General features: G+C 40.6%; 1 protein-coding gene across 1 annotated transcript in view; it reads left to right on the top strand.

Annotated features, from left to right (window-relative positions):
* The window catches only part of GATB (glutamyl-tRNA amidotransferase subunit B), a 102413-nt gene that overhangs the window by 2129 nt on the left and 72453 nt on the right, over window positions 1-27831 (top strand). The window contains exon 2 of the mRNA XM_047717645.1: window positions 212-362. Coding sequence (XP_047573601.1) covers window positions 212-362 — 151 coding nt within the window. The remainder of the gene's footprint in view (window positions 1-211; window positions 363-27831) is intronic.

Raw genomic sequence — 27831 nt, 5'->3', positions numbered from 1 at the left:
TGTAAATGAATTTTATTTTGCTGGTCTTGTAGATGTTCATCATGAGTTGCTTTTGATTAGGTCATCGATACAATATGACCTTTTAAAATGTAAGAACCTAAAATCTTAATAAGTTAAAAACAAATAGCAAATTAACATGTGTGGTTTATGGTCAGAGAAATTCATGCATAGTGATGGCTCTAACTACTTCTTAATGATTCTTTCTTTTTAGTGAACATGAATGGGCAGCTGTGGTAGGTTTGGAAATTCATGCCCAGATCTCTTCCAACTCTAAACTCTTCTCTGGATCTCGAGTCCACTTTGCAGCACCTCCAAATTCTTTGGTATCTTTCTTTGATGCATCTCTGCCTGGAACTCTGCCGGTAAGGTTTTTATTTAATCATATTTTCGTTAGAAAATGTTTGTTTTATTGGACATAGATATTGATTTCGTGGTTTTCACATCTTGGCACAACTCTTAGAAAGTACTTGTTTGAGGGATTTGGGGTGAAGTAGGATGAACTAAATGTTTTCTAAAAACCCATCTCTGTAATGTTTCTAAGTCTGAACATCATCCATTTGTTCATATATGTATTCACTCATTTCACACACATTTTAAAATGTCTACAAAGTACCAGACACCGTGCCATGAACTAGAACATGAAGATGAGTGACAGTCCTTGCCTTTGAAGGGTTTAAAGACTAGGTAGGGAGAAATGTCTTATATTTTAAGTGTCTACTTATAAACAAATAGAATACTGGGTGATTACAGCCGTGAAGGTAATATGTAGGCATGGTTTTGGAATCCAAAGGAGGGACACCTAAGTCTGTAAGAGAAGGATTCTTGTGAGAAATTGAGGTCTGGGTATGATTCGAAAAGTTGTTAAAAGAGGCAGTGTCTGAGTTATCTGAGAAGTCAGAGAGGAGTTAGGCAGATAAATGAAGGAGGAGGAGGAGTCTAGCCACAGGAGATAGCACATGATGCAGGATATTACAGTGTCAGATCAGAAATGATTGTGATTATTGAAAATTAAGTGGTCAGTAATGGAGAGAAAAAGTCAGCCATAATATGCATTGAGTTAAGTGCTCATTTATCTGCTCATTTTTACTTAAACCCATGGAATGACTACGTCCAGTGTACTTATCAGCAAGATTGCTATCATATAATTTCATATAGTTGGCTGGATTTTGAAGAAAAGGATGGAAGGAACAATGTGAATATTTGTGGCAATAAATAAATCATAGTCTGTCCAGGCCATATAATATCAACTGGGTGTGGGATTTCCTCCCATCCTTGGAGGTAATGTGTATAGATGGTAGCGATTGGAAAGGGGAGGAGGAGCTTTCATGGGTGACTTCCATACTCTCTAACTTTTAAATACAAGCGAAAGCTGGTTGATTTGGCCATCGGCAGGCTTGCAGAGGCAGAGATTAATTTTTCTCAGAGTTGCTCAGAGTAGAAGGTGATGGGCAGTGCCTCCAATGTGTCTGCCATACCCAGGGCTTTGGTTATATTGGGGCAGTGTCTGTATCTTGGAACTTCCTTCTTACCTGTGCTTTTTGTTGTGGAGGACTCCCATCCCTGCAAACCCTATCCAGAGTCACCTTTGGTTTGTTTGTGAGTCTTTCTGGGGGAAAGACAGATAAAGGGGTGTCTATCCCTCCCTCCCTCTGGTTTAGAATATCTATCTGTGGAGAAATCATTTTTGTTTGGGGACAGTTTTTCAATTACAAATGCATGAGTTCTTTTTTGGGCAGAGATGCAGACAGAGTAGAAATGAGTAATATCTATTCAGACAAGTGAAATGGAAAGCAATTCATCACAACACCTCCTTTTTTCCTTCTAAGTTCAAATCATTTTTTTTTCCAACATGGTACTTCTTTATCAAGAGACTATATGTAATCTCTGAGTTCCTTCTGGATTTTTCCAGCTGGGAATATAGTATCCAGCAAAGTATTTATTACAGTTCACATTTGGAAATAGATCTATTTGCAGATAGGCATGTTTTCCATAAATAGGTTCTTCAGTTGTGGCTAAGTGTGGTCGAATATTACAGACAATTCAAAACAACTAAAATGTTAACATACTTTGAAAGACTTCGAAGAATGTGCTTGCCCAGTGATAAGCATAGTTCTAAAACAGTGAAGGTGTTTGGGACATTTGAGCATTGAGAGCTTGGCTAATACTAATTAAATGGTATTCATAGTCTAGAAATCCAGTTTTGCTTGAGCTAGGATTTGCTTTTTCTCTTCAGAGCTTACCACACACATGATTTAAGGAGCCTATTGGGTTATTCTCTTGACAGAGCTAATCTGCCTCTTCTTCTAAAATGTTTCTGCCTTTAAAAGACCTATTTGGGGGCACCTGGGTGGCTTAGTCAGTTAATCGTCTGCTTTCAGTTCAGGTCATGATCCCAGGGTCCTGGGATCAAGACCCATACCAGGCTCTTTGCTCAGCAGGGAGCCTGCTTCTCCCTCTGCCTACCGCTCCCCCTGTGTGCTCTCTCTCTCACTCTCTCTCTGACAAGTAAATAAATAAAATATTTTTTAAAAAAGACCTATATTTAGTATGTGAGCAAATTTATACCAAAACTACCAGAATAAAACATTGTCACTCCCATAGCACTTCAAAACCCTGTGATTTACCTATGTAAATGTATTGAAACATTTAGACAGTTGCCCTTCTCTAAGCTCCTGGGTGGTGTATTGGTGCTGTGGTCTTCTGACTCTGCATCTTGGTTGTTTTTGTACAAAAAAATGGTGACCATTTGTCAGATACACTGATAAGGAGATAGAAAAAGGCTGCCAAAAGAATTTAGGTTATAGTGTAAAGTCTTTTTCTGGAAATCACATTCATTTGCTCTGCTGGCCCATTAAAGAGAAATTATGATAATGGGTATTTTTCTGTAGGCATTTGATTCTCACCTTCTTGACTGCGTCTTCATTCACTCAGCTGACACTTATTGGATGCCTGCCGTGTACTAGCCATCATACAAGCTCTAGTGACACACCTTTGAACAAGATAAAAAATAGACAAGGCTCTTGTCTTCATGAAGCATGGACAAGTTAGCAGGCACTCGCAGTACCTTTTAACAAACGTACTGGGAGTGAGAATACGGAATAGGTGCTTGAGGAGACACAGGAGGGCATCCAACACATAGAATTTGCACAGTTGGCCAAATAAAAGTGAATAGGATGGGGTGCCTGGGTGGCTCAGCTGGTTAAGCAACTGCCTTCGGCTCAGGTCATGATCCCAGAGTCCCAGGATCGAGTCCCACATCGGGCTCCCAGCTCCATGGGGAGTCTGCTTCTCCCTCTGACCTTCTCCCCTCTCATGCTCTCTCTCACTCTCTCTCTCTCAAATAAACAAAATCTTAAAAAAAAAAGTGGGGGGGGGATGATGTATGACAACCAGAGGAGAAACAGGACATGGTGTGCTCTAGGAACTGAAGCAAGTTCTGTGCACGGTAGCATAGAACTTGAGTATGGCATGGGAAGAGGTGAGGCTGTCATGGCAGGTATAATCTGTACCAGTATAACCCCATGTGCAAGGAGGTAAGAGGAGGTGAGGACAGTACAAGGTCAACAAGTCCAACAAAGGGAGTGTTTTGAGAAGGTGGGAGTATAGTGGTGTCAGATGTTCCTGAGAGGTCAAGTAAGGTGAGGATGGGACTATTGCATTTATCAACAGGACTGTCCCTTGTCCTTTGAAAGAACAGCTTCAGTGGAGTAATGGGAGTAGAAGGTACATGGTAGTAGATAGAGAGATACAGGGAGCTTACAGAAGAGGTGAGAGGGTGTGGGCAACTGTTTTAGGAGGGTTGGCTATGAAGGAAAAGTGAATGCAGGAGGTGAAAGAAGACATGGAATCAAGAGGAACATTTTTTTTAAAGATTTTATTTATTTATTTGACAGAGAGAGAGAGATCACAAGTAAGCAGAGAGGCAGGCAGAGAGAGGGGGGAAGCAGGTTCCCTGCTGAGCAGAGAGCCCGATGCGGGGCTCGATCCCAGGACCCTGAGATCATGACCTGAGCCGAAGGCAGAGGCTTTAACCCCCTGAGCCACCCAGGCACCCCAAGAGGAACATTTTTATTAGTCCCATTTTCCTTAATATTGGAGAGATCTGAGAATGCTTAAATACCTATTACTTACAGTCAGCAGTAAGATACACACTTAAAAATGTGTAAACAAGGGAAATCTCATGGCAGGTGTTCTTACTGCAATAAAATAAAGTTTTTAAAAATACTGATGAGGAACCAATGAAGAAGGGGAGTTAAAGACAGAGAGCTTGAACGTGTGTATTTTAATATGTCTTTCTCACTACCCCAAAGAAACCCCACTGAAATTATAGTAAAAGAATTTAATAGTTACAAAACCTGCATGAGAATGGGAAACCAGAGTGCATGAGAATGGGAGACCAGAGTGCATGAGAGATGGTAGATGGAAGAGGGCTGACTTAGCAGAGCAGCGTTAACTATAAAGGGACAGAAGGCCTATAGAAAGAGCCACTAGTAGGAAATGAGATGTCATGCCCTGCGTAGCCCCAGAAAGGGTCCGGATATGGGATCCTTAGGTTTTGCAGAAGGCCAGGGAGGTAGAAACAAGGGATTAATTCAGAGTCTGGATGCAGAGCAGTTAGACTTCAGGTCCCCTCCTTGACCCTCTGCCTCTGCCCCACTCCGATAGGAACTGTAGTTTGGAGAGAAATGCAACTGGTGGCACACTCCCCCTGGGGACCTCAGGCAGAGCAAAGGCACTGGTGTCAGAGGGTGTCTGCACTGCTGACCCTGTAGGGCCTGCCCAGTGCTTTTCTTCACCCTGTTGGAGGAGCTCAAATGACCTAGTATTGCCGTCTCTCCTCTTCCTCTCCTCCAAGCTGGAATCTGCAGGGATTTATTTGGATATTACATGTCCCTGGAGGGAAGAACTTCAGATACTGACACCTGGGGGGTGGTCTCTAAAAACAAACAAACAAACAAACAAACAAACTGCCTGGCTACCTGATTGTCCTGGAATGCAGGCCATCAGTCAACAAGCCCTGGATATTACATAGACTTCAAAATAGAAACCAATGGCCAAAAATCACTAGACCTTTGAGGAAGTTCTCCAACATAATGGACAGGGCCCAAAATAAAAAGACTAAAAAAAGAAATAAGAAGTAACAGATAATGCATAGGGGTAAAAGAATACTTTAAAAATAAAAGCTTTTATAAATATTCTCAGATAAGAGAAGGTAGTGGCATCGTTGAGATACTACTTTTTAAAAATAAAGAATCAGAACAAAAGGCTCTCAGAAATTAAAATTATGATAGCAAAAAAAAATAAAAATAAAATCCAGGAGCGTTAGATGATAAAGTCAAGAAAATCTTCCAGGAAGTGTAACACATACACAGTGAATTGGACAGTAGGAGATAAAATAAGAAAATTAGACTCGGTGTGGGATGTATAACATCTGATTCATGGGACTTCCAGAAGACAGAAGAGAGGAACCTATCAAACAACACAGATTAATTTTCCAGAACTGAAGGACCTGCATCTCCAAATGGGAAGGGCTTGCCAAGGACCCAGTGCAAGGAATAAAAATAGTCTCCCATATGGGCATGTGATCATGAAATGTAGGAATGCCAGGGATAGAGATAAGATACTGGAACAAAGAAGAAAAGAGAGGTCACATGCAAAGGACTGGGAATCAGAAAGTCACTGGACTTCTTAAAAAGCAGCACTTAAAGCTGGAAGAGAAGAAAAGAGTACCTTAAAAATCTTAGGAGGAAAAAAAATGATTCTAATTTAGAAGTCTGTATCCAGCACTATAAATTAAGTGTGACAGTAGAATAATGCTATTTTCAGACAGTCGGGTTCTCAGAAAATTGGCCTTTCACTATCATCAGAACCTGCTGGAGTGACAGAGAGGTTCCAGATTGCCAGGTCTGCAACGGGCCCAGGGAATCTGGTGGGAAAAGAGGGTGGGTGGCTCCAAAACAGAGCGGTTTCAAGAGAAAAAAGTGTAGGGTAGTGGAAATAGCAGATACCTAATGTTTGTGTAGGTACAAGATTTTACATATACACTGGCATCTTTGAGAATAGTAAGCAATAGGTATTAAAATATGAAGCAAATGATGAAATGAAGCCACATCAACTCCAGAAAAACAAAATGTTCGAGGAAGGAAATGTAATCAGAGTATACTTAACAGCTCAGCAGAGAAACTTATTTACTTAATAATAATAGTAGAAGAACCAACTCTGACTTAACTAGGATATTGGGAAATAAAAGAATAAATTCTCATCTGCCGTTATCAGAAGTTACATTCTACATTGACAATGGACAGAAAAAAGTAATGTAAGAATGTACTCTAGGAACATTTTTGGCCACAGATTGGGGGAGGCCTCCTTCTTCTTTTCAGGCCCAAAGTTGGTTGTTTGTTTTGTTTTGTTTTAATTTTTTTTTAAAGATTTTATTTATTTATTTGACAGAGATCACAAGTAGGCAGAGAGAGAGAGGAGGAAGCAGGCTTCCTGCTGAGCAGAGAGCCCGATGCGGGGCTCGATCCCAGGACCCTGAGATCATGACCCGAGCCGAAGTAGAAGCTTTAACCCTCTGAGCCACCCAGGCGCCCCTTGTTTTAATTTTTAAAAGTAAGGCAATGAGTGAAAGATTTAGAACTCTCAAGAGACAAATTATTAGTCAAAAGGGTTTTCAATGAAGTTTTTAAAAATCTTATGTAAAGGTAATATTAAGTAATCAAATATTACCTCTACTGTTTTCTCAGCCTTCTCTACTGAGACTTTGTTCCCAAAGTCCTAATAGTGAAGGACTCCCCACACCACCCCCACAACCCCCGCCCGCACCATGCTTTTAGGAGGAATAGGCTCCTGCACATTCTAGATTATTCATACGTGTAGTCAGAGTACCTGCTTCCCTGGGGGTGAAGTGACCTACCTACGAGTTGACTTTGTAGACTTTAATGTTATTCACCTTACCATGGGGTTGCATTTAAGGATGGTGTATTTTATTCTTGAATAGAAATAGAATACAGTAGCAAATATGGGTAAATTCTTATGATACAGAGTAAGGTAGAAAAAATTTTGCAAAATATATTGTCTTATGACTTCTTTAAATTGTCTCTTGGGAATGGAATGGGCCAGGTCTTGGTGTTCTATGTTCTAAAACAAGAATGCTGTCTTTGGGACAGCTCTCAACTCTGTCTCCCCCTCCCCCCCACCTGGATTAAGGAAGGATTGTCACATGGCAAATGGCCAGCAGCCTTGGCCAGCAGGTGATGGATTTTCCAAAGGTCCCCTGGCACTGCATATTACTTAAAAATAGGAAGATAACTATGACAGGACAGCTCAAAGATCGGAAGATAGTTGCTGCCAGGGAACAGGGCTGGCAGGTAAGGGTGGCAGGAACTTCTGGTTTTCATTATAAATTATTTCAGAATACCTGCCTGCAATAAAAGTTAAACAATCGAAAGTTAGCCTTAAAGGAGTAACATAGAGAAGAGGAGATTATTGATAGAGTCAGGTTCCTGAGAAAACAAGAGGTATCCCTCAGGGCACTGGGAGAAAGACAGCTTTCCCTCTGTAATCTCAGGGAAGATGTGTCCCTCCAGCCCGTGGGTAAAGGTGTCTTTTTAGGCTGGGGTGTGGAAGGCTGAGGAAACTCCCATCTGGTTTTTTGGTTTTTTCCTTTCTTAGCAAACACTGTTTCTGACATCTCTCCTTTTTGGAGCTCTTTCTCGCCTGAGTCAATATCCCTCACATTCTGGGTGGTGCACTCTCTTAGCTTTTCTGTGCCTCCAATCGTTTCTAGCTCTTGAATGATAGTACAGAATTCTAAGCTGACAGTTATTTCCCCTCAGCATCCTGAAGACATGATTCCATTGTCCTCAGGCCTCTGTTATTGCTGATGAGAAGTCTGCATCCTTTGTAAGTAATCTGATTTTCTCTCTCTGATAGCTTTAGCCAGGGCATGTCTAGGTGTGGATTTGTTCTTATGTATTCTGCTCAGTACTCAGTATGATTTTTCCAGCTGAAGACTCTATTCTGGATTGTGGTGGTCTGTCTGTGGGATGAATTCATGGCAGCCTCTACCAGGGCCCATTGGGCTTTAATAAATGAACCATTTCTGTGTTACTCTCACTCAGCTCAGATAGTGCCAACATTCAAGCCCCACACCCAAGCCAGGTACAGGGCAAGGGGCTCTGATTTCTCAAGACTCTCCTTTCACCTTGGGCTCAAAGCAGGTCATACTCCTCCCTCTCACCTCCTCCAGTTGGTGGCAGAAGAATTTTTGACTGGACCCGGATTTTGTGCTTCCCTGCTTCCTGTCCCTGTTGTCTCATAGCCTCGACTTTTGTTCCTGGGGGGCCTTAAATCGCCAATGTCTGGTGTCCTCTCAGCCTGGTTAACAATAATGATAGTGGTAAAATCAACTAACATATACTGAGTGCTTGCTCTGTGGCAGGCACTGTTCTAGGCATTTTCTTTGTATGCGTTGACTTATTTATTTATTTTTAAAATATTTTATTTATTTACTTATTTATTTGAGAGAGATAAGGAGAGTGAGCATGAGAGAGAGAAAGCAAGTGCCAGTGGGAAAAGAGGGCGAGAGTGGGAAAAGAGAAGCAGACTGCCCACTGAGCAGGGAGCCTGATGCGGAACTAAATCCCAGGATCTTAGGATCATGACCTGAGCCAAAGGCAGACGCCTAACTGACTGAGCCACCCAGGTGCTCCTAGTGTTGATTTATTTTAATCTCATGTTGACTGTATCAGGACGTTCTCCTCATCATCCCAATTGGAAACTAAGCTGGATACAGACCCAGTAGTCTGGCTTCCAGGTTCGTACTCATAACCCCTTTGCCATCCCATCTCTTACAGTTACCCTTGGGTGATACATGGCTTTGAGCTCCTCTACTGCCATAGGCCCCAGATTTCCTTTCTAGCTTTTGAGTTTGGCTGTGTGTGTGTGTGTGTGTGTTTATAAATTTGTATGTTTATATAACTGTGTGTATAGATGAATACTTGTTCTCATCCCCTTTCTCCCTTCCACCCCCAGTGTGTCTATACCCCCAGCTCTGCATCACTTAGACTGCTATTTTGACCAGTGATTACAACCCCACCCACATTCTGATTGATGACCCTTCTGAATGTTTTTTAAGACCACAGGCATTTTATCTTCTTATTTTACCTTTAGTTTTAGAATTATATGAAATCCCATCATAAATCTTCAGACTGAAAAGGTCATTCAGCCCATTTTCTTGCTTATAGGCAGGATTACAGCTAAACTAAGGATAGCATTCTTTGTTTTTATTAGCAGGGATTTAGCCTCGCTCATTACTTTGACCTAGTAAAACCTCTTACACTGGCACGGAATCTTCCTTGATTTATCACATAACTATAATTAAATAATTGTAATAAATGATGTCTATAGAATTTAGATAGAATCTTAGGTTATCTGCTTAGAATTTATTTCCAATTTATCAATGTCATTCTAATTTCTCTACTTACAGTACTTTGTACATGAGTTACAAAATGGGAAAAAAGTAGGAAAGAAAACATATTTGTTTGACAATACATCAAAATTTACAAATCTGCATGTTTCATAATTTGCTAATGTTTCTAGTAATGATGAGATTTCATCAAGTTTGTTGGAAATTTATGCATGTGCAAACCTGCTTGGTCACACACACTCACACACACACACACACACACACACATACACATTCACTCTCTTTATTTGAAATGCTTGTCCCCTCCTGGTGTCAGTCCCTATGCAGGAGAAAGCGAGGAGGGCATCGTTGCCACTGCTGATGCCAGCTGGTAGGTTGATCGCTCTGGCTGGGAGATAACTACTTCTGATAATCAGGCTGCACCACAATTAGGTTAATTAGAAAGTAGTGACTCTGCTCTTGTTTTGCTTGTTTGAAAGCTCTTATCTGTCCATAACACAGAACCCCCTCGTCACTATGAATGTCTGTTGTTTCCAGAACTGGGGAAAGGGTTATTAAAGCTCTTTTCCATGCACGTATGCAAGAATATTTTCTTCTTTTCTTATGCTTGGCCTGTCTAAAAAAGCATTTGAAGTTTTACAATATCAAAGATGTTTGGAGTTGGCTCTGGAAGCTGTGGAATGAAAACTGGAACATTGATTTTACCACATTTTACAAGACTTTCTTTTATGCACAAGAGTACGTACAGTTGACCCCTGAACAATGAAGGGGTTAGAGGTACACAGTCAAAAATCCACATATAATTTTGACTCCCCCCAAAATATCTATTAACAGCCCACGGTTGACCAGAAGCCATACTAATAACATAAATAGTCAATTAACATATAGCTTGTAAGTTATATATATTATATACTATATTTTTATAATAAAGCTTATAGAAAAGAAAACATTAAGAAAATTATAAGGAAAAGAAAATACATTTATAATACTCTCCTGCTTGTACCAAAAAAAAATCCGCATAAAAGTGGACCTGCACAGTACAAACCTATGTTGTTCAAGGGTTAACTGTATCACTCTTCATAGCAAGAAGAAGGGGCATGAAGAGGCGGAAAAATATGCTGTGAATGAATCTGATGTGATGCCTGCCCCCTGGAAACCAACAAACAATGGAGAGACCAGGCTTTATACTAGAGATTCATATTTGAACATGTATGCAAATTGTGCCGCAAGGGATCTTGCCCCTTAAAGAAATTATAATGTGTGCTTAACTTAATTTATAGATTTATAGATTTATAGATTTATAGATTTCTTTTGACATATTTATTTAAAGTTAGCTGTCAGTAACCTAGTTCTCTGAACATAGCAGATACTGCTAGTAACTTTTGTTTTGAAGGACCCTAATAGATTTAGAAATACTTGACTAGTTCTGGAGAGCATTAGGCTGAAGTGCTTTCCTACCTCTTAATTCTAAATGTAATTATAAAAGTTGTTTGTAGCTGAAAACTTCTAAGCAAAATCGAAATTCAAGAACACAGCATTAGGGAAGTGTTTAAATGCATACATTTATAATCAGATCTATAGTTACCTCTCTGTCCATTCACACTAGATGATGTTCAGTTATTTGACTATGAAGACAAAATGTGACAGTTTTCTATTAAAATTTTTTTCCATTTCAGTGATTTGCTTTAATGTAATCTGTAAAACTTATAATTACATTGTATTCTCAGACTTTAATCTTGCCAGTCATTCTCCAAGTCACTGATGGTTTTCCTTCATTCCTTTGTAAAGTAGAGGGTTCCAGAGGTGAGGAGTTTCTCCCTGTGACCTTTGTCCCTATGGAAGTGGTGTGTCTGTGAGCTCATACACACAAATGTGGAAAGCTTCCCTCTCAGCTCTTAAACTCTTCTGATGGCCCAGGCTTGCCTTCTGATGTCATTAACTGGCTGTCTCCTTGAACTCAGATGACTCATGATGATAAGGGACATACATGTCAGCAGGCAACAAGACCTCCCCTCCCTTCACACAGGAAGCATTTGACTCCTTCTCTATCATGGATTGTTTCCCAGCTTTCCATGGATTCTCGAAAGCCTCCCTCTTTCCAATTGTTTTTACCTCCCTCACCTCTGTAGCAGTCTTGCCTGCTGTATTCCCCACAGAGATCTGACCATGTTAATATTAACACATCTACTTTGTATCAATATATATTTGTTTCATAAATTGACCATCCTTTTGTGTATATTGTTTATAAGGATTTTTTAAAGATTTTGTTTTTTTGAGAGGAAGAGAAAGAAAGAGAGAGAAAGCAAGAGCACAAGAGCAGGGGGAGGGAGAAGCAGATTCCTGGCTGAGCAGAGAGCCCGGCTCCGGGCTCAGTCCCAGGACACTGGGATCATGACCTGAGCCAAAGGCAGATGCTTAACTGACAGAGCCACCCAGGCGCCCCATTTATAGGGGTTTTGTGTTTGATTATAAGTCTCTAAAAAGTAGTTCATGTGTGTGTGTTGGACCACTTTACAGGACCTTGCATACAACATGTATATAATACCCTTAATAAATATTTCTCTGTATAATTGCATACACTTACACACACACACCAGAGGTCCATATGAAAGATTGTTCTAGGTGTCTAAAACCCTTGTGATATTTTTTTAACCTCTTTATGGGAATCTTTCCAAGATTTAATCATTTGAAAGAGAGCGCGAGCCTGAGTGTGGGAGGGAGGAGCAGAGGGAGAGGGAGAGAGTCCTCAACAGATTCCATGTTGAACCATAAGGCTCAGCCTCACAACTCTGAGATCACAACCTGAGCCGAAACCAAGAGTCGGTTGCTTTACTGATGGCAACACTCAGGCACCCCTTAAAGTTTATTTCTTTGGTAATCTCTGCAGCCATGTGGGGCTCAAACTCACAACACTGAGATCAAGAGGGGAATCTTCCTAAAATGCATTTTATACTTTCCCACTTTCACATAGGGTATATCGAACATATAAGCCAACTTTTTCTTGATTACTCAAGGGTTATTGACAATGTCAGTTAGTGCTCAGTGTTGTCACATGATGATGCCTTCAAGGGTTGTTGAGGTGTGTGAAACCATCTGATCCGGGGCGCCTGGGTGGCTCAGTGGGTTAAAACCATCTGATCCTACAGTAAATGGCAAAATACAGACATTCTTTTTAGGTTTCCTGTGACAGACTTTTTCTTTGTTATTACAGTCATCTGCCCCTCACTTTTTTAAAGCTACGGTCAGTATATTTGACTCAAGGAACCCCTTTTTGTTCATTTTCCACTTCTTAATCATTACTTCCCATCTGCTCCAGCCCAGAAAGCCTGACTATCAGTTGTTAATGTAACTAACAAGGTTCTGCACAGAGACCTGTTCTGCAATATAAAATACATGAGTGGTATGTAGCTTGTTAGCTTCTTAAAGTTATGAACAGTATGAGACTGATGTAGGAAGAGATCCTGAAAATTATTCAATTTAGTCCTTTTAATTTATAGATAAGAGAACTGCTGTTGCGACTTGCCCACAGTCACGCACGCAGTTGCTCGGTGTCCCAGTCACAGAACTCATGCTTAGCTTCCAGTCTGTACTGTGCCGTAGCCAGAGTTGCTGGTAGGTGCTGTATTTTGCCGGTCTGCCTATATTTCAAAACATAATGCCATTGACAGATGTATATGTAATGTTTCTGGATATGTATTCACATGCTGATAGACACACAGGCATTGACTGTTCAGCCCTGACACTGATTATCTGCACTGTTTATTACAACATCCACTAGGTGAGAGAGCTAAATCTGGGAAGAGAGAAAAGAGGGAAAGAGTGCTGATTCAGAAGAAGAAATGGATAAAGAAAACCTAACCTAATTAGCCTGACTCTCTCCAGACCTACCATTAAGAGAGCAGCCCTAATTGTGGGCAGCTCTCAGCTTTACATATCGCTATGCAAATAGTGATTATAATGGAACATTCTTTTAGGATCTTCACTCTGTGTTTCATCCAGGAAAATTTTCTCTGCACTCTTCTGATTCACAAATTCTGTTATATCTACTTGGTTCTTCAGCATATCTGTTGAGCTTTTTTATTTCACTGAGAGTATTTTCCATTTATAGACATTCTGTTTTTCTCTTTTAAATGTCTTCTGTTGAAAATGTCTTATTCCCCTTTTATGTGTGTTCAGGTCTTTCTTTCTTTAGTAATTTTAAATCTACTTAATTTATAGTCGGTGTTCAATAATTCTGTTACCTGAAGTTCTTGGGCTGTCTTATTCTGCTTTTTGTGTGTCTCCTGATTCTGGCTAGGTGGTCTTGTGTATTTTGTAACTTTGGATTATGAAATCATGTTTGACAGGGCTTTATTAATGGGGATCTTGGGGCTGGAGTGAGAGCCAGTGTCTCCAAAGAGCTTTTTACATTGGCTTTTGCCAGGTGCTGCAGGTCTAAGCCATTCTTCATATTTCTCTCTTAGCTTGGGGGCTCCTAGAGCACAGACTTAGTAAATTTGTCCCTCAAGCCTGACTAAGAGCAGACTTGTGATTAATTCTTAGGGAAAACTTTTGTGTTTTGTTTTAACCCAAAGTCTGGGCTGAGACTCTACTAAGATAGAAGCCTTATAGGAGGGAATAGAGGTTGTAACCACGGAGCTAGGGCTGCACCCAAGGCTGTGAAATGTGAGTGATACAGAACGGAGGAGGAAAGGCATCTTCGTACCTCTTTTGGGCTTCCTTTCTTCTGCCACCAAGATACCTTTCCTGTATGATTGCAGTCCTTTGTACCAGTTAAGGCTGAGATCTGTACACATCCAAGCTCGAATTGTCTATCTCTTTGTCACACACACAGATCAAGAGATTGAGCTCTTTCAAAATTTCCCCTAGTTGTGCAAGAATGCACATTCTTACACATTGCCTTTATTTTTTAATTGAAGCAGAGATGATACACAATATTAGTTTCAGGTGTACAACAGTGACTTGATGTTTCTATACATTATAAATTGATCACCACAGTGAGTATAATTACCACCTGTCCCCATATAAAATTATTACAATATTATTGACTATATACCCTATGCTGTACTTTACTTCTCCTGACTTACTCATTTTTATAGCTGAAAGTTTGTGTCTCTTAATCCTTTTCGTCTGTTTCACCCACCCACCCCCACCCAGCAACCACCAGTTCATTTTCTGTATCTATGACTCCCTCTCTTTTGTTTATTCATTTGTTTGTTTCACATGTAAGTGAAATCATACTGTATTTATCTTTCTCTGTCTTTACCTACCATAATGCCTTCTAGGTCCATCCATGAAGTGGTAAGATTTTATTCTTTTTTATGACTGAGTAATTTTCTATTGGGTGTATATACCACTTCTTTATCCATTCATCAGTTGATGGACACTTACATTGCTTCCCTATCTTGGCTATCGTAAATAATGCTAACGGTGAACATAGAGTTGTGTATATCTTTTCAAATTCATATTTTCATTTTCTTCAGTAACTACCCAGCAGTGGAGGGGGCACCTGGGTGGCTCAGTCATTAAGCATCTGCCTTCAGCTCAGGTCATGATCCCAGTGTCCTATGATGAGCTCCACATCCGGCTCCCTGCTCAGCAGGCAGCCTGCTTCTTCCTCTCCCGCTTCCCCTGCTTGTGTTCCCTCTCTCACTGTCTCTCTCTCTCTCTCTCTGTGTCAAATAAGTAAATAAAATCTTTAAAAAAAGAAAAAATACCCAGCAGTGGAATTGTTGGATGGTATGGTAGTTTTATTTCTAATTTTGTGAGGACTCTCCATACTGTTTCCCATAGCAGCTGTACCATCTTATATTCCCACCAACAGTGCACAAGGGTTCTCTCTTCTTCATATCCTCATCAACACTTGGTATTTCTTGTCTTTCTTCATATTAGTCATTCTGACAGGGGTGATGTAGTATCTTATGGTTATGATTTACCTTTCCCATAAGATTAGTGATGTGGAGCATCTTTTGTGCCTGTTGGTCATCTGTACATCTTTGGGAAAATGTCTATTCAAGTCCTCTTCCTATTTTTTTAATTGGATTGTTTGTGGGGTTTTGGTGTTGACTTGTATGAATTTTTTACATATTTTAGATACTAACTCTTTATCAGATATGTCATTTGGAAATCTCCCATTCAATAGCTTACCTTTTCATTTGTTGACAATTACCTTCACAACACAAAAGCAAAGTTTGATATAGTCTCATGCACTTATTTTTGCTTTCGTTGTCCTTGCCTAAAGAGACAGATCCAAATATATATATGTTTATATATACGTACATATATATATGTATAGCTAAGACCAATATCTAGGAATTTACTGTTTATGTTTTCTTTTAAGAGTTCTATGGTTTCTGGGGCACCTATGTGGCTCAGTCAGTTGAGCAGCTGCCTTCGGCTCAGGTCATGATCCCAGGGTCCTGGGATCGAGCCCCCCATCTGACCCCATGCTCGATGGAGAACCTACTTCTCCCTCTCCCTCTGGCTGCTGCTCCCCTACTTATGCTGTCTCTCTATATCTCTGTCAAATAAATAATAAATAAAATCTTTAAAAAAAAGAGTTTTATGGTTTCAAGTCTTAAATTTAGGTCTTTTAATCCACTTGAGTTTCTTTTTGTATATAGTGTGCAAGTGGTAATGAGGTTGTCCTATTTTCCCATCACCATTTATTATAGAGACTGTCTTTTCCCCCATTGTATATAATTGTCTCCTTTGTCATGGATTAATTGACCGTATAAGCATGGGTTTATTTCTGGACTCTCTATTCTGTTCCAGTAATCTGTTTTTTTGTTGTTGTTGTTTTGGTTTTTTTTTTTTTTTTAAGATTTTATTTATTTATTTGACAGACAGAGATCACAAGTAGGCAGAGAAGCAGGCAGAGAGAGAGAGAGGAGGAAGCAGGCTCCCCGCCAAGCAAAGAGCCCGATGTGGGGCTCAATCCCAGGACCCTGGGATCATGACCTGAGCCGAAGGCAGAGGCTTTAACCCACTGAGCCACCCAGGTGCCCCCCAGTAATCTGTTTTTATGCCAGTACTATATTGTTTAGATTACTGCAATTTTGAAGTTTAGTTTGCAATCTGGGAGCATGATACCTCCAGCTTTTTTATTCTTCTCAAGATTTCTTTGGCTATTTGGAGTCCTTTGTGGTTCCATACATATTAGGATTATTTGTTCTAATTGTTTGAAAAATGCTATTGATACTTTGATAGGGATTACATTGAATCTGTAGATTGCTTTACCTGGGTAGTATGGACATTTTAACAATATTAATTTTTAGTCCATGAGCATGGTGTATCTTTCCATTTATTTGTATCATATTCAACATCTTTCATCAGTGTCTTATAGTTTTCAGAGTACAGATCTTTCACCTCCTTGCAAAGGTTGTTTATTTATTCCTAGGGTTTTGTTTGTTTATTTTTTGTTGTTGTTTTTTTAATACAATTGTAAATGGGTTAGTTTTCTTATATTCTTTTTCTGGTATTTCAGTATTATAAAAACACCACCAATTTCTCTATTAATTTTGTATCCTGCAGCTGAATTTGTTTTCTAATAGTATTTTGGTGGAGTCGTTAGGGTCTTCTCTATATAGTATCCTGTGATCTACAAATAGTGACAGTTTTACTTCTTCCCTACCGATTTGGATGCCTTTTATTTCTTTTCTTGTCCAATTGCTATGATGAGGACTTCCAGTACTGTGTTGAATAAAAAGGGGCAAGAGTGGGCATTCTTTTTTGTTCCTGATCTTAGGGGAAAAGCTTTTAGCTTTTGATGTTAGCTGTGGGTTTGTCCTATATAGCCTTTATTATGTTAAAGTACGTTCCCTCTATACGCATTTCGTTGTGAGTTTTTATTGTAAATGGATGTTGAATTTTGCCAAATACTTCCTCTGTTTTTGTTGAAATGATCATATGATTTTTGTCCTTCATTTTGTTAATGTGGTCTATCACGTTGATTGTTGCCATTTTCATATCCTTGGAATAAATCCCATTTCATTGTGTTGTATGACCATTAAATGTATCATTGAATTTGGTTTTCTAAGATTTTTTTGAGAATTTTTGAATCCGAGTTCATGAAGGATATTGTCTTAATTTTCTTTTGTTCTTTTTTCTTTTCTCTCTTTTTTTGGGGGGGGGGTCTGAGATTTTTGTCTGTTTTCCTCTTTAATTTCTTCATTGACCCATTGGTTCTTTAATAGCATGTTGTTTAGCCTTCACATGTTTGCATTTTTTTTTCAGTTTTTTTTTTTCTTGAAATTGATTTCTAGTTTCATACTGTTATGGTTGGAAAAGATGGTTGATATAATTTCAGTCTTCTTAAATGTATTGAGATTTGTTTTGTGGCCTAATGTGATCTATTCTGGAGAATGTTCCACATGCCCTGAAAAGAATGTATATTCTGTTTGTGGATGGAATTTGCCATGTATATCAGGTAAGTCCATCTGACCTATTGTATTGTTTAAGGCCACTGTTTCCTCATGGATTTTCTGCCTGGATGATCTATTCATTGACATAAGTGCGTTGTTAAAGTTCCCTACTATTACTGTATTACTGTCAATTGTTCCCTTTATATGGCACTTCAACATTGAGTGCATATATATTTACAGTTGTTATATTCTCTTGTTGGATTGATCCACTTATGTAATGCTCTTCTTTGTCTTACAGTCTTTTGCTTTCAAGTCTGTTTTGTCTGGTGTGAGTATTACCATCCCGACTTTCTTTTTGTTTTCATTTGTATGGACTATCTTTTTCTCTCCCTTCATTTTCATTCTGTATGTTTCTTCAGTCTGAAGTGAGTCTCTTGCAGGCAACATATAAATGAGTCTTTTTTTTTTTTTTAATTCATTCAGTTATACTTTGTCTTTTGGTTGGAGCATTTAGTCCATTTACATTTAAAGTGATTATGGGTAGGTATGTACTTATTGCCATTATGTTAATTGTTTTCTGTTTGTTTTTGTGGTTCTCTCTGTTGCTTTCTTCTTCTCATGCTTTCTTCCTTTGTAATGACTTTAGTGTTATGTTTGGGTTTCTTCCTGTTTACTTTTTGTGTATCTATTACAGGTTTTTGATTTGTGGCTATTATGAGGTTCATATATAACAATCTTTGTGTTAACAGTCTGTTTTTAGTTGATGGTCACTTAATTCAAACACATGCTGAAAACACTACTCTCTCTCTGCCATGGCTTGTGCATTTCTTTGTATTTTACATCTTTTTGTTTTGTGTATCCCTTAAGTAATTATTGTAGATATAATTGATTTTACTACTTTTATCTTTTCACCTTCATGCCAGCTTTTTATAAGAGGTTGATCCACCGCCGTTACTGTATGTTTGCTTTTACCAGATATTTTGCTTTCATAGTTTTTTACTTCTTTTTGACTTAAAAAATTCCCTGTAAAATTTCTTGTAAGGCTAGCTTAGTGGTCCTGAACGCCTTTCTTTAACTTTTTGTTTGTCTGGTAAATTCTTTTATCTCCTTCAATTGTGAATGAAAACCTTGCCAGGTAGAAAGTTTCAGATTGGGGCGCCTGAGTGGCTCAGTGGGTTAAAGCCTCTGCCTTCGGCTCGGGTCATGACCCCAAGGACCTGGGATCAAGCCCCACATCGGGCTCTCTGCTCAGCAGGGAGCCTGCTTCCTCCTCTCTCTCTCTGCCTGCCTCTCTGCCTACTTGTGATCTCTCTCTCTCTCTGTCAAATAAATAAATAAAATCTTTAAATAAAATAAAATAAAAGAAAAGAAAGTTTCAGATTGTAGGGTATTTTCTTTTAGCACTTCCAAAGTATCCTGCCCTTCTCTTATGACCTGCAAAGTTTCTGTGGAAAAGTCAGCTGATAGCTTTATGGGGGCTCCCTGGTACATAATTAGTTGCTTTTTTCTCTTGTGCTTGTAAGATTCCCTCCTTATTTTTAATTTCTTACATTTTAATTATTATGTGTCTTTTAATTATGAGGACCTTTTTGATGTCATCTTGTTTGGCCTTCTCTGTGCCTCCCAGACCTGTATATCTCTTTCTTCCCCAAGTGAGGGAAGTTTTCAGCTATTATTTCTTTAAATAAGACTTCTGCCCCTTTCTCTCTGTCCCTCTAGGACCCCTACATTGCAGGTGTTAGTCCAGTTGGTGTTGTCCTGTAGGTCCCTTAAACAATTCTCATTTTTTTAAAAATCCTTTTCTTCCTTTTTACTGTTCAGCATGGGTGATTTCTTATGTCCTGTCTCCAGATCGCTGATTTGTTCTATTGCATTCTCTAATCTGCTGTTGGTTCTCTCTCATGTATTTTTCATTTCAATTATTGTATTCTTCAGCTCTGATTGGTTCTTTTTTATATTTTCTCTTTGTTGTAGTTTTTACTGTAGTCATCAGTTCTCCCAAGTTTGGTGAGCATCTTTAAGATCATTACTTGGATTGCTTGTCTTCATTTTGTTCAGTTCTTTTTCTGAGGTTTTATCTTATTTTTTGTTTGTCTGTTTGTTTTTTTCATTTGGAACATATTTTCTTATCTCTTCATTTTACCTGGTTCTGTGTTTGTTTCTGAGCATTAAGGAGATCAGCTACAGCTCCGGGTCTTAAAGGGGTGTTCTAATGTAGAAGGCATCCTGTAGGACCCAGAAGCACAGTCCCCCCCTGGTCACCAGAACCAGGACCTCCAGGAGCATCCCCTCTGTGGGCTGTGTGCGCCTGTCTGATTTAGCTGGGATGTGACTACTTTGGACTCGCTGGTGGGTGGAGCCTGGCCCCCAGCACAGCTGAGATCTCCAGCCAAGGCTACTGCAAGCATGCAAGCATGGGGAAGTCTAGTCCTACTTATGGCTGACTGCAAGACTGAACAGTTATGGGAATGCTGGGGGTCAGAGCAGCTCCCCAGCTCAAGAGCACTTTAGAGGGGCCCTTGTTCTAGCTGAGGCCACTTGCCAGGTATGTTGGGGAGAGAACTACTTTGTGGGGGCACTGTTCTGGACGAGGCTGACTTTGGGTGTGGCTGGGTGGGAACAGTTTTGGAGGGAGCACCAGTCTTGGCTGAGCCACTTGCCAGCTATGGTAGAGTGGGAGCCGCTTTGGGGATTTTCTGGTCCTGGCAGAGTCTGCCCACAGGGCATGGCAAAGTGGGAGCATTATGGAGGCACACCTGCCGAGGCTGGCAGGTTGGGTATGGCAGGTCCATGGGGGAACACAGGGGCAGGGTGAACAGTGCTAGCAAGGTAGGTAGAAAGAGTGTCAGAACTAGATCTGGCCAGCAGTGGGCCAGCTAGGTAGAAGGAGGGCAAGAAAGATGGTGCCTGCCAGTGCTTCTGTTCCTGGAGAAAATTCCTACAGAGTCCTGTCTCTTTCACATGTCCTAAAACTCATCAGTGAAGCTCCTTCACATATGACCAGGTACTTTTCTTCCTTCTGCCTCTGTACCCAGTTCCCAAGCAAGTCAGCTTGTGCATAGGCCCTTTAAAAGAAGAGTCTTGGTTTCCCATACCTCCGGCTCTCTTGGAAGTAAGCCTCATTCATTTTCAAAGCTCCTGGAGTTAAGCCCTGCTGATTCTCAAAGCCAGACATCATGGGGCTCATCTTCCCAGTGCAGTGCCCCAGGGCAGGGGATGTCTGATGTGGATCTTGAACCCTTCACTCCTCAAGATGGATCTCCACACCTGTGATGTTCCTCCTACTTGTGGGTCCCACATTCGAGGGTGGGCATCCCAATAAGATCACATCTCTGCCCCTCCAACCATTCTCAGTGTAGCTTTTTGTTTACATCTTTGGCTGTAGAAGAATGTTCTGCTATCTTTCAGGTTATTCTCAGAGAGGGTTGCTGTGTATGTAATTGCAGCCTTTGGGGTGTCTGTGGGAGGAGAGGAGTTCAGAATCCTCCTACTCTACCGTCTTGATCATCTACTTACCCATTGCCTTTAAAAGTTCTCATTTTCCCAAAAGAATGTATCCTTCAATCATTCCCTTCACCTTTGTATGGAAATGATGATGCCATCTCATTCCTCTTAAGGATAACAAAAAGCAATATGATAGCATTGAAAGGTTCAGCCAGGTATGGTGGGAGACCCATGAGGAAACCGAGGTTTTGTTTTGCCCTCCACCCTGGCCTTGGGGAACCTAAAGAACATCATCCAGCCTTTACTCCAAGTGACTCTCCTAGGCCTGCAAAGCATCTCTCTGACCCCGCTGTGTTTCTCTCTGCTTTTTTCCTCTTAAGGGAACATCTCCAGGCAGCATGCTCATCTTCCCCCAGGATTCGTTCCTGAGGAAGAAACCTTCAGTATTATGTTTGGAAAGGGCTTTTCTTCCTTTTCCATGTTCCCTTATGTTGGTTTGTTTTCCCCTCAAAATATGTGCTTGGATGAGAGATTGCACACAGGAGCAGCGAGCCCTTGTCAGAGGAGATAGTGCTATACTTAGAACACATAACTGTTTAAAATGAATTTGGTACACCACTGCACCAAAAAGTCTGTCATACTGGAAAGTGAGGTGGGGATGTGTAGAAAATAAAACATAAACACATTACCAAAGATGCCCAGGAGTATGAAAGCTTAGGAGTCTTTTGTTGATATAAATATGGAGTAGTTAAAAAAATTACCTAACAGTGTTCTGTGACACTATTTTTGTCTCTGACATTCAGGCAGCTCATACAGGCTTTGTTCTAGTGATTTATACTAGAAGCCTATAATAAAAATGCAGCCTGAAATCATGCAGCTGGGGTACCATTCATTTTTCTTCCATGGACAGTTCCAGAACTTAAAAAATTGCAGCAGACATGTAAAAGCTCTTCCCTCACAGGAAATGCATGCCCACGGCAGCTGGCCCTCTTGGGTCTCTTCTGCTTTATAGAGTCATTGGTGATGCTGTGCAGGTTTCTAGATTGGTTTTATGAGTGTTAGAGAAGAATTTCCAGGAAGGTATTACAGGGTCACTAAATATAAGGCCCCCTTCTCCTTTTGAGTCAGAACCAATTGAGAAATCAACATACAGGTCAGACAGATGGAGGTGAGCATATCCGCTTTATTACCAATAATAGCTTGATTGAAAAATGCAACCTGACATACAGCCAAATAACTTCTAGTACTTTCCACTTATGTTGAACTGGTGCCCCAAAACTGTAGGCCTTTCACTTGTAGGGGAAGAGCCTGTTTGTACCAAAACCTTTTCAGATGTCCACAGGGGCCTAGAATGTATCATCTCTGCAGGCATACTGACCGGAAAGGGCTCGTAGAGCTTGGTTCTGATGATTTGTACTGGGGACCTGTCGTAAAAATGTCCCACCAGAGGGGCCAACCCACATGTGTGTGGTTTCTCTTCCCAAAGTCACTAGTCAACAAGTCACTCCTCTTTTGGGGACAAGAGAATATGGAGTAGAGAGCAAAATCCAGCCACATGGTGACATGGAGGCAGAAGAATGGAGAATGCCCGCTCCTGCCCTCAAAAGCACAAGACAGTTCTGCTGTGTCTGCATTGTGTCTGCAAATAGATGTGAAATAGTCTTTTTGAATGAGTTCTATGGAATTCCTTCTCCATACCACAAGTAAATACATTTGGCATCTGAGGCCATTGGGATGGGCCTTTCTTACTTGGTCATTTCTGTATGTATTTTCAACTTCATATCAGTATGGTGGGGGAAGGAGGAGGTGGGGAATTGTTGGCTCTTCTGTACACTGCAGCATCTTGGGGCATTTTTTCCTCCTTAGCTCTTTTTAAAATCTTGGCAAGGTTTGGAAGTCATTTTGCCATTGGCCTCTCAGAAATGACACACGTCACCTTGGTGATGTTGGTGTAGTTGGTGTAGTCAGGCTGGGCCCCTCTGAAGAGCAGTCTGTTCTTCATGGCACGGGGTTCTTTCTAGTGAGCTTTTGTGTTTTCCAGCCTTCCACCACTGGTTGCATCATTGTAATAAGGAGTAGGGCTGCTGGGACTGGGAGAGTAAGTGAGAATCAAAACACATTAGCATTCCTAGGTACCTTAAAAGTATTGCATTTCAGATTTTGATGCATGAATCTTCTTTCACAAGTGTAAAAGCAAGAAGCATGGTCAATCAATCAAGGGTCTTTGTCATGCTCTGCAGCTTTCTTAGGAAATGCAGACAGGCAATAATATGTGATTGTGAATAGTGTCTTGAATTTTCAGTGATGTTTGCCAACTCATAGGCCACCCCAGTGAGCAAGGTCAGCGGCACCAACCCCAGCTGACAGAAGCAGAAACCGAGGCCCTTGCTGACTTGCCTAAGGACATAGGGAGGTCAGGAGCCCAGTTAAAAATAGAAGGGAGAGTTGCCTTGTTCCCATTTTTAGCATAAAGCACCAGACTTCATTCCCTTCTGCGGTATTTGCTAATTGTTCATTTCCAACAAAACATAACAGAGACTTTTTCTTTTATAGCTGGTTGTAAACATTTAAGATGCTCGTACTCACTCATAACCTGTGCTCACTTATCCTGGTCAGGAATCTATCTTATTTACCTTCTTTCTTTTTCTCTTCCTTATTGACGTATATGAAGACAGAGAAGTTAATGTATATGAAAGCACTTTATAAACTGAGTAGCACATAAATGTTTTTTGGTATGGTTAGAACACTCATATTCTTTTTTTTTTCTTTTTTTTTTTTTTATTTGATAGAGATCACAAGTAGGCAGAGAGGCAGGCAGAGAGAGAGGAGGAAGCAGGCTCCCCGCTGAGCAGAGAGCCTGATGCGGGGCTCCATCCCAGGACCCTGAGATCATGACTTGAGCCGAAGGCAGAGGCTTAACTCACTGAGCCACCCATGTGCCCCCGACCTTTTTTAAAGAGAACACTCATATTCTTAACTTTTTATAGTTCAGTAGAGATACTTCCATTCCCTAGTGGCCAGTAGAGTTGAGCAAGGGATGAGGGTGGCAGACACTTGTGTAACACTCACTGAAATAAGTCAGGGTGGCACACGTCACAACAGCATGAATTTAATTGATTTGAATTTAATTAAGATGAAGTTCTCCATCATAGATGTCTTCCAGAGACACACTGGAACTGAGAAATGTCATGTCCGGTGACACGGTGAAGCAACAGAACAAAAGCACCAACAGAAAGTAAGATGCTCGTACAGGTTTGGGGGAAGCCACAAAGTATTTCCAACCAGAAAATATATAGTTGGGGAAATCATTTTCCTCCCAGGTAAAAGAACAAGTTGCCTTTTCATATTCTAGAGTACATACGTGTGGCCCATATGCAGGATTTTTATGCTTATAGGTAGATAATAGAGAATTCACTGTTAACAGATTGCTCACATTCCTAGAGGGCTGCTCCGTACTGCAGCACCCACACAGGGCCCTAATATGTCCCACTTGATTACAGCATAGGCAAGTTTTAGGGAGATAGAGTATCTAGAATGTTTTCTCTATTACAGCCAATTTTTAGCCCTGGTGAATGCAAGCTTGTGGTACACACGTACGGCTTATGAGTCAGCATCAGTTTAAATAGCTCCTGCCTCCTCCAGGCTCTCTCTCCCCCTTCTGGCTCGTAACATCTCACCATCCTCTCAGGCAGGAGAATTATCCACTCCTTTCTCCAGCCCCCACACTTTTTATTTTGAAGAAATCCAAACTTATGAAAAAGTTGAAAAAATCATACAGTGAACATCCTGGACTGCATTCTGTTTCATGAAGGACTGCACCTGGACTGTTTCTTCTTTCAGATGAGTCACTTGAGAGTAGGTTGCAGAAACCATGGCCCTTCACCCCCAGATATCTCTGCATCTATCTCTGGGGATCAAAAACATTCCCTTCTGGGATCGCTGCAAAACGATGGCGGTAAGGACAGCTGATATGGATACAGCACTGACATCTCAGACACGGTTCCTATTTGTGTTCCCACAGTTGTCTCAGGAGTGTCCTTTGTTTTCTTCTCCCCCATCCAGGACCCATTCAGAGATCACATGGTGCGTCCAGTTGTCACGTCTCTTTAGCCTCATTTTCTTCCTTTTTCCTTCTCCTTTTTCTTCCCCCTTCCATCCCTCTGTCCCTTCTTTTAAAAGTCCAGGCCAGTTCTTTTATCATCTCCTCCTGAAGCAAACATAATTAAGGAAGTAGGGTGTTCTGCCCAATGAGAGTGTAGCTTTTTTTCTTTTCCTTTTATCTTTTCACCTCATGATTTCATGGCTTACCATGAAACCTCTAAAGAGGTGTATTCATTCCTGTTGGATGTAGCCAATGAAAGATAGTTTTTTCTTCCTAAAACTCTACGTCCTGATAGACTCTTCCAAAGGCTCACTCCTCAGGACACACGTGGGACTGATGAACACAGCAGGTATATGTGTCTCTAAGGACTTTGCTTTTGATATCCACAGGCCTTCTTTCACCGAACTCCCCATCCATACCACTCAATGGTGAACACCCAGCCAGCGTTGGTTAGGCCAGTTGTTTGATTTCTTAGCAAGTCAGATCTTTCAACATAGTACTAATCTTTCATACAAAAATGAAAGTAGATATTCTGAATCATTAGAGCTTTCCACTCATGAAGTTAATGTTTCTTACTGCTATCACTGATGACTCTTTTTTTTTTTCTAAGATTTTATTTATTTATTTGACAGAGAGAGACACAGCAGGAGAGGGAACACAAGCAGGAGGAGTGGGAGAGGGAGAAGCAGGCTTCCCGCTGAGCAGGGAGCCTGATGTGGGGCTCGATCCCAGGACCCTGGGACCATGACCTGAGCCGAAGGCAGACACTTAACGACTGAGGCACCCAGATGCTCCTGTCACTGATTACTCTTGATGTTTCAGTAATATGAAAGTTTGTCATTCCATTGAATTTCTCCAGGTATAGAGTCTTGTGAGTAAATTTTAGGATAGATTAGAAAAGACCGTAGTTTCTATATGAGGGCAATCTAAAATGAAGAGGTTTGTATGTTTTAGCTTTTTTGATATCAGTATATTTTTCTTAAAAGTTGTAAACAGGAGGGGCACTTGGGTGGCTCAGTTGGTTAAGTGTCTGCCTTAGTCTCAGGTCTTGATCCCAGGGTCCTGGGATCCAGCCCAGTGTTGGGCTCTCTGCTCAGTGGGGAGTCTACTTCTCCCTTTCCCTCTGCCTGCCGCTCCCCCTGTTGTGCGCTCGCTCTCTCTCTCTCTGTCAAATAAAATCTTTAAAAAAAAGTTATAAACAAGAGAAAGACAAATTTTAGATTAGAAGTGGGGGTGGGAGGAAGAGCTTTCTTAGTTAAAGATCATGGCCCCATATCAAAGTTTTATTGGAAAAGAATAATGATTTTTTTTTTAAACATTCTTATATCTGCTTCATGCCTTCATACATCTCTTCTCCGTGGACTGTCTTTGTGTTCCAGACATAACTACTGTCTTGAAGACAGGAAGCCGTAGATGTGTAGTGGACATCAGTAAGATGAGGCTAAAAATTGACTCATTTAATTGATTTATAAGCATTCAGCTTGTTAGAAGGTAGTTCCTTTCATTTGAGAATGGAAGCTTTTCCCAGCCACAGGCAAGTATACAATGTATCCAGGAAAATTTTGCTTCACCCTAAAACAGAAAATGAAGCTTCCTGAGGCATTGAGAAATATGGTCTCCATTGCACTGAAGATAACACACTAATTGTCACAAAAGGTGTTGGTTATCATTTAAGGGGGAAATGTTATATTGACATAATACATAATTTCAGCATCTGTTGTGCCTTGCTTTGGATTGTAGATCTAGACTAATGGATCTGTGGAGCTGTTTAGACTTTTCTCATTGGAGTCCCTTGCCTCCTAGAAAAGCTTGCATATAAAAGATTCAGTTGAGATGGGCATTTTGCATTTAACACTTCCGTTCTGAAACTAGTATTTTCTAAATGTCTGCCATGTGTTGAGTAATTTTATTTAATTCATAGAACAATCCTGCAATATTACTATTCTTCTAACAAAGAAGGAAATTGAGAGAGGTTAGTTCATTTGTCCAAGGTTACACAGCTAGTAATAGTAGAGAGTAGTTCCAGGTCTTTCTAACTTAGTTTTCTCCTGGTCTATCAATTAGTACAAGTCCTCTCTTAGATTTTGATTATAATGAGTAATGCCAAATGAATGACTGTTGGAAATGCTGTGGGAAACAGAGACCAGTTCATGTCACACCCAATCTTGCTTTTTACTGGCTGCCCTTAAGCCTTCCTATCTATCTGACTTGGCGAAGTGGCCAAGCATGAGACTCCACAGATGAACACTATAGTAGCTAGGACATTGGCCTCCAACCCCACAGTGAAGTCCAAACAAACCAGGCTGTGTCATGTGGAAACTTTTTAACTAGACTAGAGGCAGGCCTAGAGTTGCCAAGGCTCTTCTTTCTTTTTTTGTTACAACCCAGAGGTTAAGATCACATCTTGGCATGCCAGTGGTCTGTGGAAAAGCAAGAAAGACTGCTCCAGTTCTAAAGACCCCACTGGTGTGGGCTAGCCTTAGCTGTGGGTG

This window comes from Lutra lutra, chromosome 2 (genome assembly GCF_902655055.1).
Source record: "Lutra lutra chromosome 2, mLutLut1.2, whole genome shotgun sequence".
Classification (NCBI taxonomy): Eukaryota; Metazoa; Chordata; class Mammalia; order Carnivora; family Mustelidae; genus Lutra; species Lutra lutra.
This window is presented reverse-complemented; position numbering and strand designations above follow the sequence as displayed.